General features: G+C 38.7%; 1 protein-coding gene across 2 annotated transcripts in view; it reads right to left on the bottom strand.

Moving 5' to 3' along the window:
* Positions 1–18,160, bottom strand: part of DAAM1 (dishevelled associated activator of morphogenesis 1) — a 180,981-nt gene that overhangs the window by 90,714 nt on the left and 72,107 nt on the right. The window contains exon 2 of one of the 2 annotated variants that reach the window (XM_025392188.1): positions 17,200–17,419. In XM_025392188.1, the coding sequence (XP_025247973.1) occupies positions 17,200–17,382 (183 nt within the window). In that variant the 5' untranslated portion in view covers positions 17,383–17,419. The remainder of the gene's footprint in view (positions 1–17,199; positions 17,420–18,160) is intronic. The other variant, XM_025392187.1, reaches the window with a different exon arrangement.

Raw genomic sequence — 18,160 nt, 5'->3', positions numbered from 1 at the left:
GGGCAAGGGGTCCCCCTGCTAGCCTGGTGTCTTATCTACTGAACAGTTGAGTTGGTGCCTTTCTGAGCAGAATTAAGTTGTAAAAGTGGCCAAGCCGGCATGCTTTTGATATGTCCTCCTGGTAGATGAAAGTCCCGAGGCAATCCCCAGAGCATGAAAGATCTAAGGCTATTCCCTAGAAGTGAACATTCCATAGCGGGTGTGTTTTGGTTTGCAAGACAACTGTCAACTCTTGCAGAGAAATCTGTCTTGGGACAGAAAGTAAGAAGAACTCATCCTGCAGGAAATGTCTGGTGAGGGGAAGGTGACAGGTTATATTTGCATTCTGAATGGCTAATAGGAAACAGGGAAGAGAGGGAAAGAGGAGAGGAGGAGAGAAAATAAAAAAAAAATAGTAACTCATTCCCTTTTTCTTAGAAAAACATGATAGCACTTAAAACTAGTACCTCTGATCACAAGTTACCAACTTCTGAAAGTTTGCACATGCTGTTCCCCTTTTCCAAGGAGCCCTTCCCACCATGTCTAAGAGGCAATCCTATTCATCCAAGCTTTTACAGGGCATCAGCTATTCCCTCCAGGTAGCCTATCCTGCCTTTCTGGGGATGAGCAGCTCCGCTGTGCTTTGTGGCATTTATCATATTGCTATAGCTATGTTATTGGTATATCTGACTCTCATTGTGAACTCATTCCCAACAGACACGAACTCAATTTGTTCTATTCATCTTTGCATTAGTTGCCAGTACCTACAGCAATCTGACATAGCAGAAATGGAAAAAAAAAAAAAAAAAAAAGGAAGGTGTGCAGAAAGTAGAGAAGATGGGGAAGCTGGGAGGGAGGAAGGGAAGGGATATTGTAAGATATAGTGATGATTACTTTATTGTTTAGAGATAGGGTCTCTCTCTGTCATCCAGGCTGGAGTGCAGTGGTGTGATCATAGTTCACTGTACCCGTGACCTCCTGTGCTCAAGCCATCCTCCAGCCTCAGCCTCCCAAAGTGCTGAGATTACAGGCATGGGCCACGGCACATGCCCAGTGCATTTTAAAGATTAAAGCCTATTATTTGAAGTAAAATGCACATACAATGAAATGTACAAATGTTAAGTATACAGTTTCTGAGTTTGGCAAAGGTATACATTGAAGAGGTTGTAACACTTAACACCTCAGAATCTAGTGGTACCATCTTATACTCATGTCAACAATACATGGCAGTTCCAGATACTCCACATTCTCATCAACATTTGGTGTTGTTTTTTTTAAATTTTAGCTCTTCTAGTTTCTGTTAAGTATGATCTCAATGTAGTTTTAGTTTACATTTTCCTAATAACAACTGGTGCTAAACATAACTTTTCACATGTTTACTGGCCATTCATACATGTTCTTTGTGAAATATCTGTTCGAATCTTTTGCCCATTTTTATTGAGTTGCCTGTCTTATTTTTACTGATTTAAAGGAAGTCTTTATATATCCTGGAAACATGTCCTTTGTTAGAGGTATATATTGAGAATATTTCTCCTAGCCTGTGGCTTGCCTTCTCATTTTGTTAATGATGTATTTTGATCACCACGTGTTTTTTTTTAATTTTAATGAAGTCTAATTTATCCATTTTTAAAACATAGTAAATGATTGTAAATCTTCCCTAAGAAATTCTACACCTTACAGGTTAAAAACAAAATTGTATGTTTTTTTTCTGGAAGCTGTACGGTTTTAGTTTTAGCTTCTATGTCTGAATCTCCAGTCCCTCTCACAGACCCTTCTTCTGGATAACACTCAGTATTTCTTTAGTTACAAAACAGCTGGACTGTTTTTGCCTTGTCTCTTCTAACTATGCATATTCATTTAGATAGGTTGCCAGGCAAGGAGGGCAATGAAAGCAAAGTTGATGGGAGAAGAAAAAAATAATGGATACAAAACAATTTGAAAATCATTCTTCAAATTACTTCAAGGTAACATTTCAGGAGATTTTACATTTTGATAATTAAATACTAAAGGAAGCATTCATGAAAAATAAAGCAATTAGTATCACTATATCTCAGTAGTACCTCTTTACATGAATTTCTTAGAAAAAGTAGATGTATAGAGGCAGAAAGCAGATGATTAGGGCTACAGCAACGGCAGGGATGACAGCAAACGGGCACAAGGGGAGATGGGGTGCTGGAAGTGTTCTAAACTATGGCGGTGATGGTTAACAACTATAAACATTTATTAAAACTCAAACTGTACAATTACAAGAGGTGAATTCTATAACATATAAATTATCCCTCAATAAAGCTGTCAAAAAAAAAAAAAAAAATCAAGCCTGCTTGTTGGAGCCCCAGGAAAACAAACAAAAAATTCTATGTAGACAAAGTAGAAAAAATACAGCCTTGTATAGACAGTAAGAAAAGAAAATTCTGTTTGAACATTAGATAAACCAAGGAGTTGGTTTAAAAGAGAAACTGATTTGGAAAGAAGCATATGAAGAAGGAGGAAAGAAAACTGTGTACCCCTTTTAAAGTAAGTAGCTCAATCTGGGAAATGTTACAATTTCAGACACAGCATTCCTTTGAAATCAAAGATCACTTCCTTAAAATATCCTTATCCTTTCTTTGAAAGTTACATAAATTCTATTAGTGTGTATTCCATTTAGGCCAAGCCACAGGCAATGTTTCCCCCAAGGTCCCTTAGTAATTAAGTGATATGTTAATATTAACAAGAAGTCCTTAAGAACCTTTTCAGTTTTTTCTGTTTTCCCCCCTAATACTGGCACTACAGAAGAGTATAGTAGTGCTTTCTTATTCTCTAAATTCTGAATTCGCTTTCTGCCATTTCAGTTACCTCCAGCCAACTGTGGTCCAAAAGTATAAATTAAGAATTCTAAAAAAAAAAAAAAATTCCAGAAATAAAAAATTCCTAAGTTTAAAATTGTGTGCCATTCTGGGTATTGTGATGAAATCTCACGTGGTCCTGCACAGGCCATGAATCACCTTTCATCCAGCATATTCAGGCTGTATACATTCCTTGCTCGTTAGTCATGAATATCTAACCACTAGCATCCTCATGGTTCGAAGATCCAGGTTCACCGCAGCAGATGATCCTCCTCCTGACATTTCATCTCAAGGTCAGTAGTAGGCTAACAACACTACCTCTCGATGCCTATGTCATTCACCTCACTTCATCTGATCACAGAGGCATTTTATCATTTCACATCATCACCAAAAGAAGGGTGAGTACAGTAAGATATTTTAAGAGAGGAGGAGACTACATTCACATTAACGTTTATTACAACCTATTGTTACAACTGTTCTATTTTATTATTAGTTATTGTTGTTAATCCCTTACTATGCCTAATTTATAAATTAAAGTTTAACATAGATATGTATGTATAGAAAAAAAACATAGTATATATAGAGTTCAGTACTATGGTTTCAGGCATCCACGGGGGAGGGGAGGGTTTTAGATGGACCATATCCCCTGCTGGTAAGGGAGGACTACTGTACCAGATCATCTGTGAGTTAACAGCCACGTTTTTCACTATGACTACAAACAGATATAACTACTGAAACCCCAGGAAGCACCTTCGTTGAGTATAGAATCTAGATCTTACTACACCTTAGACTTGGGTGGCCTAGCTCCTTTCATTGGTCACAGAATTTTTTTTTTCATGTTATTCTCTATGGATAGAGTTTTAAAAGTCAAAGGAAAATGATTTAGCAAGTGGTAAAAGGAGAAGCCTTTGCATCAAACATCATGCGTCTCCAGAGAAAGTTTCAGTTTCTCAAAAACTAAAACCAACAGATTAAAAGGCTTTTCTTCCTGGAGATGATATTAATTATGCTTTTATATATTTATATGTTTTACATATTTATAATATTTTGGAGAAAATTTTTTTTTTATTATTAAGAAGGACCTGAGGGAAGCCCAGCTGTGGGAACTAAAGTTCTAGGTTTCATCTGTAACAAAGTGCATTATTAAGCCCCACTTCTAAGAGATTCTGTACAAAGAAACCTCACCAATTCCACACTGTAGAATAAGCAGGCAGTTCTATAGAGAAACCTACACAAATCAGAAAACAATTGGCATGGTACAAATCAATCGAAGGAAATGGATTGATTTGCCAGATAAAGCAAGGGAAGGAATTTTGAAATAATATACAATAAGGGTCTTGAATGAGTTGAAAGACTAACACTCTGGAACAAAAAGCTCTTTTCAGAGATTTTAGCTAAACTGAAATATGGGATCATTTAGAAAACCTCTAAAGCAATATCAAAGCATTTATTATTTGAAAATCTACCTAATCATTAGATTTCAATGAGATAACATACAAGTTTTTGGTTAATAAGAGAAGTCACCAAGAAATTCAGGATATCTATTTCTAATAAGTTAACTAACTCTTTACATACATACAAATATATATTTAGAGAAGGTCTGAGGACATTCAAATAATGCTTGAGGTGGGGAAATGGGCGGGAGGACTAAGAAAAACAAGAGAAAGAAGCTAAGACAGGCCCTTGAGGTTAGCCTACCAATCAACTCATTATTTGTATGTGGTTGTGTTTGGGGGTTTTGTTTTTTGTTTTTTCTTTTGTTTTGTTTATTAATGGTCCTTGATAAGGTACCTGTCCATCTGACTCAATGTACAGAGTTCACAGAATTACCAACCATTTTCTTACTCAGGTAAGTCTAACTTGTACTTTTCAAATTAGATACCTCAGATATTTGTGCAGAATAAACAGGCCCAATTCACCTATCCCAATTCCACCCAGAAAGGGTTTCCCACAAGCCCAGCAGGCTGCAAGCCTACCGTTCATTTCAAGGATACACTCAACATTAGCAGTGCCTTTTCTGAGTTTAACCCTCTCCTCCCACCCCACAACTCAACACTACCAGAAATAAGTTAAGCCCCTGGAGAGGCACCTGGGCAGACCTCAAGTCACATGATGTGGTGATAGTACATTATCAAGGGGAAGAAGCTGTGACCTAAAGACACATGACATGGTGATAATACATCATCAAGGGGAAGAAGCTGTGACCTAAAGACACATGACATGGTGATAAGTACAACATCAAGAGGAAGAAGCTAATGGCAGATTGAAGGGTGATGCTTTGGCAGCAAACAAACAGAAAACATTTTTATAAAATGCATGGAGAAAATGTACTATAAAGCTATGATAATTCATTAAATATATACACATCCAGCCCCATTACAGCAAATGACCATCTCATCTGGGAGTCATGAATTGCCAACGAAGCACTTAAAATTTAACCACAATGACCCTGAGAATAATATTTTAATATGATGGTGGTTAGAAATCTGAAAGCTAGATAAGATTTTTGTCAGTTTCTATAGAGGTGCATTCAGTGAATTATTACCTGCTCCTAACCAGTCAGGAAAAACAGAAATGGAAAACAAGAGCAAGCTTTAAGCCCTAAAAGGGATTGGTAAACACAGAGAACAAACCTTGGAGGTTTTCAGCCTGCAAAATTTCTGCCAATATTCTTAGTCATTATATGAAATACCACAATATGACTCACCACCACCTACACAGTAATATTCTCTGTGTCTGACAGACATGTTTTCATTCGATACATAAAAATAAGAAGTGAGAAACACCGCAAGCAAAGGCTGACTAATAGAAATAATTTCTAGTTTCTTACTACCAGTGGTTAAGCGTTTTACACTATTTCCTTTTTTCTCTTAATAGCAAGCAATGCAAACTATATTCAGTTGGCTAGACAAAGTCTGCAGCTAAACACATAGGCTTTTTGTTCAGCTTTTTTACTGTTCAACTAGAAACTCATTAGAGTAACTTTAAGTTTTAATAGTCTGCATCATCAGCAGTTTTCTGGTAATCTCAAATAAACTTGCTTCTAAACATGTTAGAATCATCTCCCAATATCCACCCAAATTTCCAGTATTTACACCTATAATCTAGTACAACTTCAGTTGACAAGTCTTACTAAATTTTTTTAAAACTTTTAAGTTCAGGGGTACATATGCAGGTTTGTTGTATAGGTAAACTTGTGTTACAGGAGTTTGCTGTGCAGATTATTTCATCACCCAGCTATTAAACCTAGTACCCATAGTTATTTTTTCTGATCCTCTCCCTCCTCCCACCCTCGACCCTCTGATGGGCCCCAGTGTCTGTTGTTCCTGAAAGAGAGAATTTCTAAGCAGTGTTTTCCTAATTGAATGGAAGTACTTCATCTCTGGGGATATAGCACCAGCTGTAAAGTGACAGACAAGAAAGGTACCCTAAGTCCCTGTGGGCAACCAGCCATGAAGCCAAGTTCCACACATGGCCACCTCCTTCGATAGCACCAACACTGCTCTTGCCGGCCCAGGGCCCTCCGACACCCTCAAGAGGCTTGTTTGGCTGCTCATCTGACACTTTAAAGCTTTAATTGAGTCAAAAGACAATCTAGCACAAGAAGTCTTCCCACATTGGAGCTATTTATTTTACCACGTAATATACAGTAGAGAGACTTTTAAAGAGAAAGAATGTTTCTTAAACATTATCATCCTTATCCTTTTAATCTGCTAACTTTCATGCCAGCCACTTTGGTGTCCCCATTGTAACTAACATTTTAATGAGGAGGAAGTGTAAAACAGGATGACAGCAGGTGGATAGGGTGCAGGCAGAGTATAATACCAGCCCAAACTTATCACCACTATGAGAATATTAAAATACAAACCCAACTGCTGCAGGATTTAGCAGTTATTAATTCATGCATGCATGCATACATTCACTCAAATACTTATTGTGCATCTCATGTGTTACGTTTCTGTAATTAGTTATGCGTCCATTCATTCAGGCCCAAAACATTCATTGAGCACCTACTCTGAACCAAGCACTGCCCTAGGCCCCCAGAATCCTGAGCGTGAGAAAGTCAGATATAACACCCGATCCATTCTGCTCTCTGAAGGTGCAAAGATGCATATATATAGTGGATTAATACAATGAGTTATTCATATGAGAAAAAAAACTATCTGTTGAAAAGATGGCAAAAGATTCTGACTTTTCCTTCTACATTCAAGAAATGCCCATTTTTCCTGAAAACAAGTCATATACATATTATATATATAACATAAACATATATATCAAATATATATATATACATGTCACATATAAATTCTGAGTTTTCAGTTATTGGTTTAATTTAGTTCTTAAATATTGCACTGAGTAATGAAATAAACAGCTAGCAGCTTTCAGATCTTGCCAACAAATTCATTTAAAACTGAACATAAGAAAAAATATTGCAACTTTTTTAGGAATCTGGTTTGCCAAGGAACAAAACTTCTAGCTCTTCACCCATAAGCCAGAAAATCATAACTAAAAGATATAGCTGGTCAATGAGCTCTTGTAACACGCACCAAGAACAGCTTGAAATTCCAGAAGAATTCTGGGAATTGAAGGTTGGGGTGGGGAGGATTCCAGACACAGCGAGTAAAAATATTCAAGGACAGTTCAGACCTGAAAAACACCATCCATGGTATTGAGCAATTACCTCCCAAAGGCCATGTCACATGTGTTTTCTGAGAGCAAACGATGGTGACTAGATAATTCCCAGAGCATCAAGATATATTCTTATGTACAGTTAATTGCACAAACTACTAGATCCTTCTAGCCATTACTGAAACACATTTTAAAAATTACGTTTAAAAGCTTACCTAAACCACACTACTTATGAAGATCAAATTATTCCTTCAGCCTTTTGACACTTATATTGGCTTATATGAGGACATACAGAGAACGGTAATGTCAGTATACTATATCAACTTTGTATAATTTGCACGTGGTAGTATAAGGACTAAGTTAAATAGTCAGATTTTAAATTGTAGCCAAAAGCTAAGTAGGTCCATACTATTCAGGGTCTCTTTGGGATTCATTTTAATGAAAATCATCAGGACCAAGAGGATCCATAGCCATTTTGTCAACAGCATTATTAATTCAGAGATGGTTTTATAGTACCGTATTTCTATTTAAATACCACGTTTTCATGTTTCTTTCCTCCATCTCTTCATGCCCACTCATTTCAGTCTCCTTGATCTAATATTAAGATAGAAGAAGCATACAGAAATAAATAATTGAAATGGTAACAAAATAATATGAAGTCAAAGTCCAAATTTAACAGCCTGTAAGAAAGGATATTTGGAATGATCTTGGTAAGATAAAATATAAATTTAGAATTAGAAGGAATAAAATGGTTTTATGGTTGTATCTTAAGCTTTACTGGATGTGTTTAATGAATCAGAAGATTAGAAGGAAACTTAAGAAATCATTTTGACCATCTTACTGTCTCTAAGCAGAGCGGACTTTAACCAGTACAAAGAAATGTATAATGCCACTGAGATGAGAGTCTACTGCCAATCCTACTGTTTTAGGAACAAAGCAACGTTCTATTCAGAAGTACAGCAGATATCAGCAAGCAAAACCACTTATGTCAACATCAGCCTATATCATAAACCATCAGTTGTTCTCAGGGCCAAAATAACTGATCAAGTCCTAGATATGAGATCATTTTCCACCACCTTTAAATTGGCTGTATCTTGGCAGCAGTTCACATTTACTCCATAGGAATTTTAGCACTGCACACATTTAAGCCCATATCTACATTCCAACTTTTGTTTGTGACATACAGCATATCTTCATACTATTCTGAGCATTTTCCTATGGCACCAAAGTCACCAAGAAATGCCCCACTGTCAAAGGAAGATCTCTCTCCCACCCTCCCTCTCTCTCCTACATATATACATACATATACACACACACACACACATATATGTATGTATATATGTGTGTGTGTGCGTGTGTATACATATATATATATTTTTGAGGCAGTCTTGCTCTGCTGCCCAGGCTGGAGTGCAGTGGCCCAATCTCAGATCACTGCAACCTCCGACTCCCAAGGTCCAAGCAATTCTCGTGCCTCAGCCTCCTGAGTAGCTGGGGTTACAAGCATGCGCCACTATGTCTGGCTAATTTTATTAATAGTAAAGATGGGGTTTCACCATGTTGGCCAGGCTGGTCTCGAACTCCTGGCCTCAAGTGATCTGCCTGCCTCAGTCTCCCAAAGTGCTGGGATTACAGGTGTGAGCCACTGTGCCCTGCCAGTCACTGCACCCCCCCTAGTCACTGCACCTGGCCAATGTATTTTAATTCTCTGTCAACTGACTATTTCCTTTAGCTAAACAAAAATTTTCTCTTTTTAAGCTTTATAGGTTTGTCAAATAAAACCAACTTTTAATCTCATGGAAACAGAACAATTTTAATATCAATTCCCTCATTAGATTCTGAATTTTGGCTTCCAGATAACTGAATACTTTGACACTATTGTAGACATATATCTTTGAAGTCTTATATGGTCTGATTTTCTCTGCGTAATTACAGAGCAATCCTTTACACTCTAATAAAGAAACAATAGATTAAAACTACGACTCTTTACAACCAGTTTTTTTTTTCTTCTATCAGTTTAAAATGGAATGTTCCTACCATGCAATTTTTTTCACCTTTCTTGGGGACTGGGAACTGAATAGCTCATGGTCTTCACATATAAGGCAAGTTTTAAAAATAAAAAGATAAAAAATGTTGAAATTTTCATTGATTTTGGTAACAACAGAAGTACTTTATTATTTAAGAGAGCTTAAAATAAGCCTCAGTCATAACAGAAATTATGCTGACAGCCTGAGAAAAGGAGTAACAATTCACAAGGCTGGTAGAAGAACAAAATGTGTACCCTGGTATCCTTAGGACTAACTTGGGTTCCTGTAGCTCCTTTCATACCAAAGTGACTTCAGAATACACGAAAAATGAAAAGATTACTATGTAGGCTCTCAAGTGAATTCATTTGGCATAACTTACCTTGACTGTGAATTTATCTAAATCTGATAATATCATCTAAATTCTTTCATTTCTGCTATCTTCATTTCTCAAATTCTATGCTGATGACTAATCCTGAGAATGTCCTCAGTACTTAATAACATAGGCCTATAGTAATTATATTTATGATTATATTTTGATGGAACACATCTTATCATCATCCTACAGTATCCACCATCACTACCTTCTCATTGGGATTTTAGTTTTCCTTTTAAATTTCCTTGGTAGTATAAACGGTGGTTTTGTGACCAGTGATGAATTTCACAACAAGTTTAAAATATTTTACATTTCCTGGAAGGCACAGCACTCTATTATCCTCAAACATCAGACCCACTGGCCTAATAAATGGAAGTCTAAGAATTGGATTTGAAAGAAGGCAGATTAACCAGAAAGTAGTACAAAATGGAATTGGAAACATTTCAGGCTTAGAAAAACTTGGGTTCATACTGCATATTATTTCCAACTAGCCATAAATTTACAGTGATGTAGTGTATTAGAAATGAAAGCTCTCCTCTAAAACTATGAAATGGATTCCAAATATGTGTGTTGTAAGAGGTGAGACTGACTACAATACACTTCAAGAATAATAACCAGACTTGTTTTAAACCTGGATTTCTTACCTAAAATCTCACACAGGAAAAGCAGTTGGACATTTTTGCATGTTTCACTCATTTAAAAAGCTGAGGGTCATAGAAACAAACTGTGAGAAAGACATCCCAATTCCAATACCACTGTTGCTATGAAATATTCTGTAGGAAACCCTTATTCTTGGGGTATGCAGAAGTCTATCGCAGGGGGACTCCTGGTAATTCTCTTTGTCCTTTTCTACTTCAAAATTAAAGTAGCCAAAGGAGGTGCGTGTTGTAACAAAGAGGCACCTCACGTCAACTATTGAGCTCAAAGGAAAACATATTCAGAATTGCTATGGTTTGGATGTTTGTTCCCCTCCAAATCTCATATTGAAATCTGATCCCCAATGTTGGAAGTGGGGCCTAATGGGAAGTGTTTGGGTCATGGGAGAGGATCCCTCATGAATAGATTGATTTCCTCCCTCAGGGTTACTGAGTTCTAGCTCCATTAGTTCCCTGGAGAGCTGGTTGTTAAAAGGAGCCTAGCACCTGCCACCCCACCCCCATTGCTTCTCTGGCCACCTGATATCTGCACATGGAGGTTCTTCTTCGCCTCCACCATGAGTGGAAACAGGCTGAGGCCCTCACCAGATGCAGATGCTCAATCTTGAGCCTTCCAACCATGAGAACCATGAATCATAATTTTTTTTCTTTATAAATTACCCAGCCTCAGGTATTCTCTTTATAGCAACATAAAATGGATTAAAATAAGAATCTACCCAGGGATACATGACACCTATCATTAAACTTACCAACACCTCACAAATACCAAACAGAACCATGGTTATTTTTGTAAATTTAACCAGACAGCAAAATATTCTGATGTACCTCATTATATTTGGTTCACTGAAAAAATCTGTAAGCAAACAGAGGCACTTTTCTCTGGTTCAAGGAAGAATTTGATATATATGTTTAAGTCAACAATATAATCATCCCCCACACACCTTTCCCAGGCTTGTCTCTCAGAATCTCCAAACCCTGTAGCTTCCTGTTTTTTGTGTGTCATCTAAACTGAACTTCTTTCAGTTACCTGAGCCTTCCATGCCTTCTCTCACTCTATAGCACTTACACATGCTGTTCTCACTGTCTGTAACACTCTTTTCTTTCCTCTGTGCCTGAACGATTCCTTCTTGTTTTTCACACCTCACATTAAGTCACTTTCCCCAGGAAGCCTTCCAAGACCCTTCACACTGGGTTAGGTAATCATGGGGGTAGGTGTGAGTGAACAGCACCCTCCTTCCCCAGCAAGGGAATAAAGCTTCCTCCCAGACAAAATGTACTGCTTGAGCAGCACTCCCATAGCACTTGATCACTTTGAAAAGATTGCACATTTAGTTGCCTTTCTCTTCTGCTAGACCTTCAGCTCTACAACATCAAGGATAGGACCATGTGTCTTTTGCTCACCAGTTACCTCAGGATCGGCAGAGACAGTCTCTTAACATGCACACATCAAAATAAACCATCAGTCGACTAATGACTCATTCTTCTGTTCACTCCAAGGTAAATCGTCTATTGCTAATATTGAGATGAAAAAAGTTACTTGAATAAGGATGATTTATAGAGTTGACACGCTTACGACTCTTCGGATAGGTTGCTTGAGATAATTTAAGACCTTTAAAAATCTGTAGAAAAGAATATCACTGAATCTTATTTTAATAGGTGAGTGTTAAACCTCATATTGGTTATATTTCTTTATTTTGACTGAGGCAGAGAAAAAAGAGGAGGACTGGGAGAGGGGAGGAAGTAGAGGTGAGAGGGAGAGGAAAAAGTAAAAAAGAATTGATTCTCAAAAGGTATAAAATGTATGGTTAGCAGAGATTAAACAGACTCTTAGTTTTATTTGTAAATATCCCAAATAACTTAAAAACTGTTAGCAGGAAGACTTTAATTCTATTTGACAACTCACACACACACAATTCCCGAGTTATTTTGACCTCAGTTCTTTAGGAGCTACAGAACAGCTTTAAAAGCAGTTGGCTTATCAGTTGGTAGGGGGTGAATAAGAACAAGTGTTGGCAAAGATCTGGAGAAACTGGAACCCGCATACATTGCTGGTAGAGATGTAAAATGGTGCAGTCCCTTTGAAACAATCTGAAAGTTTCTCAGAAGTTCAACACAGTGTTACCATATGACCCAGTTAATCCCGCTCCTACATATATACTCACAAGAATTAAAACATGTATCTATGCAAAAACTTACATATGGATATTTATAGTAGCTTTATTCACAAGGGCCAAAAATTGGCAACAGCCCAAATGTCCATCAATGATGAATGGATATAAAAAACGTGGTAGGGGCCAGGTGCGGTGGCTTACACCAGTCATCCCAGCACTTTGGGAGGCTGAGGCGGGCGGATCACGAGGTCAGGAGTTCGAGACCAGACTGACCAACATGATGAAACCCCATCTCCTAAAAAAAATGCAAAAATAGCTGGGCACAGTGGTGCATGCTTGTAATCCCGGCTACTCAGGAGGCTGATGCAAAAGAATTGCTTGAACCCAGGAAGTGGAGGTTGCAGTGAGCTGAGATTGCACCACTGCACTCCAGCCTGGGTAACAGAATGAGACTCTGTCTCAAAAAAAAAAAAAGTGGTATATCCACATAATGGAATGTTATTAGACAAGAAAAAGGAATGAGGTACTGGTACATGCTATAAGGTGAATCTTGAAAACACTACGTGAAGTCAAAGAAGCAAGTCACAGAGGACCACATATTGTATAATTCCATTTATACGAGCTATCCAGAGTGGGCAAATTCTCAGAGACACAAAGAAGATTAATGTTTGTTAGGGGATGTTGGGATTAGGCATGAATGAGGAGTGATGGTTTATGGATTTCAAGGTTACATGCTAGGGTGATTGCTAAAAGTGATTTTGGCAATGGTTGCACAATTCTATTAATATGCTAAAAGCCACTGAATTGCACACTTTACATAAGTGAATTATTTCTCAATAAACCTGTTTTGTTTTGTTTTTTTAAGTTAAGCAGGATGAGACTAGGAAGACAATGCTAAGTCCTGAGGTAGGACTAATTCTGATTCCCCTGGCTACTGCAGGGAGCCTACTACAGAACAAGGTGCTCCACGCTGCCCACCTTCTTCAAAGATTCATACAGCTGACCTCCTATTGAGGCTTGCTTTATTAATGAGGTGATACGGTTTCAGTAAGCAATTCTGAAAGAACTCTACTTGGTATCACTTTTAAAAACATCAAATGAGTGACTCATCAGATGAGGCAAAGGAAACTAGCTTACAACAACCAACTCTGATGACATGCTTTCTAACAGATAGGTTAGACCCACATTGGCCTGCTCACACCAGGGCAGATTTACTTTCAAGAAAAGGAAAAGCTGAAATATTTGCTTAGAGTGTTGTGTCTAGAAGACACTAGAATTATCTCTCATCCCTCTTGCAGTATTAGTCTGTGGGGTGTAAAGCATCTATTAGGTGCCAGACTTTTTAAAGGTTATCTTCTTTCACCTCTACACCAACCCTATCAGCAAGATGGTATTATCTCCATTTTATAGGTAAGTAAACAATTAAAATTCAAACAGAAATCATCTTAAAAGAAGATTTCCTAGGCTACACAGCGGGCATTTGGGGAAAGTGTTTGACTCCAGAGTCCGGGCACTGTCCACTACCACATGTGGCCTCCCTCTGCTGTACCAGACCAGAGGCAGAACTGCTTCAGCTACTACTCAAGAGAACCTGGGGCAGAGGCTTGCCACAGCTTTGAGCCTACCTCTCCTGGCCAGGCCACCCCTGACAATTGGATAGATTTGTAGTCTTAGTCCCTGAAGTCAAGAGTAGATAAAAATTCATCCTTCACTCACCAGGACAGAAACAAACCTCAAGATAATTTGTTTTCCAATGGTTTCAGCTTAAAGTTCTGGTGTGGCATTGGCTTTCTCACAACTAGCAGCTGTAGGCAATTTTCACACAGAATAGAGACATCAATAAGGCAGAGAATGGAATTTTCTCCCTTACGAACACAGAACAATGAGCTGTCTTCAAGATGTACATGAAGCTGCCACCACATGGGCTCCTCACTCTCATTTTGGGAGACTGACAGAATATGACTGAAAGGACTGTAGACCTGGAATGCTTTGAGGATGCCAGCTCTGCCTACCAGCTCCACTACCACTGAGGGCAGTCGTTAGCTATCAGCAACACCTACGTCCTTTGGTTGACTTTTTTTTTCCTCCTTTTTTTAATCCAAACACCAACTTGAACCAGAGACTTTCAGTTTTAAAACATTTTAAGTGGGAAATAAAACCCTGCCTGTCAATGCATCATTATTGCCCTTCTTGATTGCTATCTTGGTAGATGATTCACTGCCCTCCCTAGAAGAGGACTATGTGTCATCTGCCTGCCCCATAACCTCAGGCTTGGCCACATGACTTGTGGTGCCAGTCTCTACAGAAGAATGATGCCTCCTCACATGCAAACTCAGATGTGGCCATGTGATCTGCACTGGCCAGTGAAATGTGGGCACAAGTGACATCTGTTATTTCCAAGCATACCTGGTTATTTCCTGGCATACCTGGTTTGCCAGGTTTGCCTTTCCTCCTCTACCCTGACTGGCTATTGGACAGAAAACAGGAAGGAGCAAAACTACAGCAGACCCACAGTGGACACACAGCACAGCAAGCAATAAGCCTCTGCTGTTGTAACCACTGGGGTTTTGCTATCACAGCATAACCTAGTTTAAGATGACTGAGACAGTCATTAACATGAATCCCCCCAACTTTTCTTCTCACCTTCAATTCCTGCTGACAGCTCACTTCCTCCAGAAAGTCTTCCCTAACCACCTTCCTCACCTCCTTGACTTACACCGCACAACACATATTACACACCTAGGTAATTTGTGATTATGCTTTTGGTGCCATCATATCTTCTTTGTAATGGATCTCCTTTTACTACTGTCAGATCTTTGGGGGGCAGGTTCTGGCTTTCTATTTCAAACTTCCTTGTTAACACCTGCAACAGAATTATTCATGCAGTGGAGATTCAGAGAAGGGAGAGATTCCTTAAACATGGAAAATATTCAAGATCATAAAGTGCAAGTACACTGGTAGGAGTCATCTTTTCTTTTTCCCGACCAACTCTGGTTGGCAATAGGCCCATCGCTCCACGCAGACCAGAAATCAAACATCAGCTTCATAACCAATCTCATATTGGTTTATCTTTCTGCTTTATAAGTGAATTCTGGTCTGTAAGAGTTGGAGTGACATGGTCAGTTCAGATATTACCCAAGGAGAACACTAAAGCAGCCTACAGTATGTTCTTGACCAAAGAATCATGCAAAATGAATAGTATTCTCTAGTGTCTGTTGAACAATATAAATGGTCCATTTAGAACTAACTCCATTACAAATGAGATCACGTCCTTTACAGGAACATGGATGGAACTGGAAGCCGTTATCCTCAGCAAACTAATGCATGAATAGAAAACCAAACACCACATGTTCTCACTAATAAGTGGGAGCTGAATGGTGAGAACATGGACACATGGGGGGAACCAACACACACTGGGGCATGTGGCAGGGGGCAAGGGGATGGTGAAGTGGGGAGAATATCAGGAAGAACAGCTAATGGATAGCGGGCTTAATACCTAGGTGATAGGATGGATGATCTGTGCAGCAGACCACCATGGCACATGTTCACCTGTGTAACAAACCTGCACATCCTGCACATGTACCCCAGAACTTAAAATGAAAGTTGAAGAAAAGAAAGAAAGAAGAACTAACTCCATTACAAAATGCCCGTGGTGATCAAGGCAGGATACAGTATTCATGTAACATTTATTAAGCAAGTTTAAAGGCCAGGCACTGGGCCACTCCCAGTGTGTACTGTTCTCACTGAAACATTATATCAAACCTAGAAGATGATGTTTTCTTCCTTCAGAAAACAGGATCAGAAAAATAACATGATTTTTTACAATTATGAAAATAAAGTCAGAGCAGTGATTTGAACTGAAGTCTTCCTAATTCCTATGCTAGCTCCCTTTAAACTATGCCATAATATCTTCTGAAATACAGAATAGAAACACCAACTGATGCTTGAAAAGCTAAGCTGGAGAATGTACATACATCTGTTGATGAATGGGTCCTGCACTAGATACATCCTTCATTTCAGTACACTTGATTCTAAAATATGATAGTATCTATAAAAAGATTCCCACAACAGTTATTATTCTAATCCTATCACTAGGCTAAATAATGATGCTGTACTTAAGTAATAATGTCTTTCACCAAAGGATCAACAACAGGATGGGAAGTATGACTAATTTTTTAAAAAATACATTAAAACTGTATATTCGGTGTGGGGGTAGGGGAGCATTAGGGAATCCCGATAGGTGTGAAGTAAATGAAGGATATGCATACATGTATAGACTAAGGATTGGGATGGAGACAAATTAAGAAGGGCAACTTAAGATGCAGTACTGCCACATATTTGAAGAACTGAAGGTCTAAATCCCTCCACCCACTTAAAGCGCCAGCAAAGCACTTGGATGTGGTAATACTACCCTCTTCTAACTCTTCCTTCTCCACAGGTTTAGTGCTGACTGACGTGAGGGTGCAGACATAAAGGTGAATGCGGGCCATTTCACTGAAAAGGAAAAGTCCATGTCAAACCAAACCAACTCATTCACATCCTCTCCTCTTCTCCTTCCCTGGCTCCCCACCAATGCCAGGATAGAAAACTAGGACTCACCACCAGTTCACTGAACATGACATCCAGCTCCTCCACAGGGGGCATGGGCAATGCTGGCTCCATGGTCTGAAGCGCAAAGTTGCTATCGTTTCGCAGCCGATACGTGATTTCTGGGTGATCATTATTTCGGAAACAGCAAAAGATGAATGAAATACCTCGTCCACCTCTCTTTCTTGGGGCCATGGTTGAATTCTGTTCTATTTCTTGATGTGACTAAACTCTGCAAAAAGAGGATATGACTTGGTTAAGAGTACAGGAACAGACAAAATGGTTTTTAAAAGCCCAGACCAACTCAAGAAAGAGCTCCGTGTGCTGGCGACATTGTGTGCACCCTGCAGGGCATAGAAAGAACACCACCGAGTGGGTTTAGAGTCCACTTGGGCAGAGAACACACACCCTTCTATTCATTTGTTGACTGTTTCCTGCAATAACTGCTGAGCAAACAGGACAACTCCAGCCACTCTCCCGACAACATACACTCTAATTACACTGAGCTACTGTCTGTTCTTTGTACATCACATTCCCTTTCCTGCCGACCTAATTTGTTCTTGTTACTCTTCTTGAAAGAATGACCTTCTCTTCCTTGCCCCCTAGGAGATCTCTTTCTTATCTTTTAAAGTCTGATTCCAGACTGACTTAAAAGTCTCTTCCCTAAATAGAATTAATAACATATATGCTATGACATATATATCCATTCTAGCATGATCACATTCTAAGCTCTTTATGAGTGTGTCTTCCTGTTAGACTGTGGTAACTGAAGTCAGGGGAAGAGGCTGTGCATCAAGTATTTTGTGGGTCTAGTGCTCTGCACAATGCCAGGAAAAGAGAAGGCACTCCATAAATGTTCATTGTATTAACTAATTAAAATTTACAATAAAGCCAGGACTTGAGCTAGAAGGGCCAGAGATTTTCAAACTGAAAAGACAAAATGAATTCACCAGTAAGGAAAGGAAATGGTTAA

This window comes from Theropithecus gelada, chromosome 7b, assembly GCF_003255815.1.
Source record: "Theropithecus gelada isolate Dixy chromosome 7b, Tgel_1.0, whole genome shotgun sequence".
NCBI lineage: Eukaryota > Metazoa > Chordata > Mammalia > Primates > Cercopithecidae > Theropithecus > Theropithecus gelada.
The sequence above is the reverse complement of the archived record's forward strand: the minus strand, read 5'-3'. Positions and strand labels throughout refer to the sequence as shown.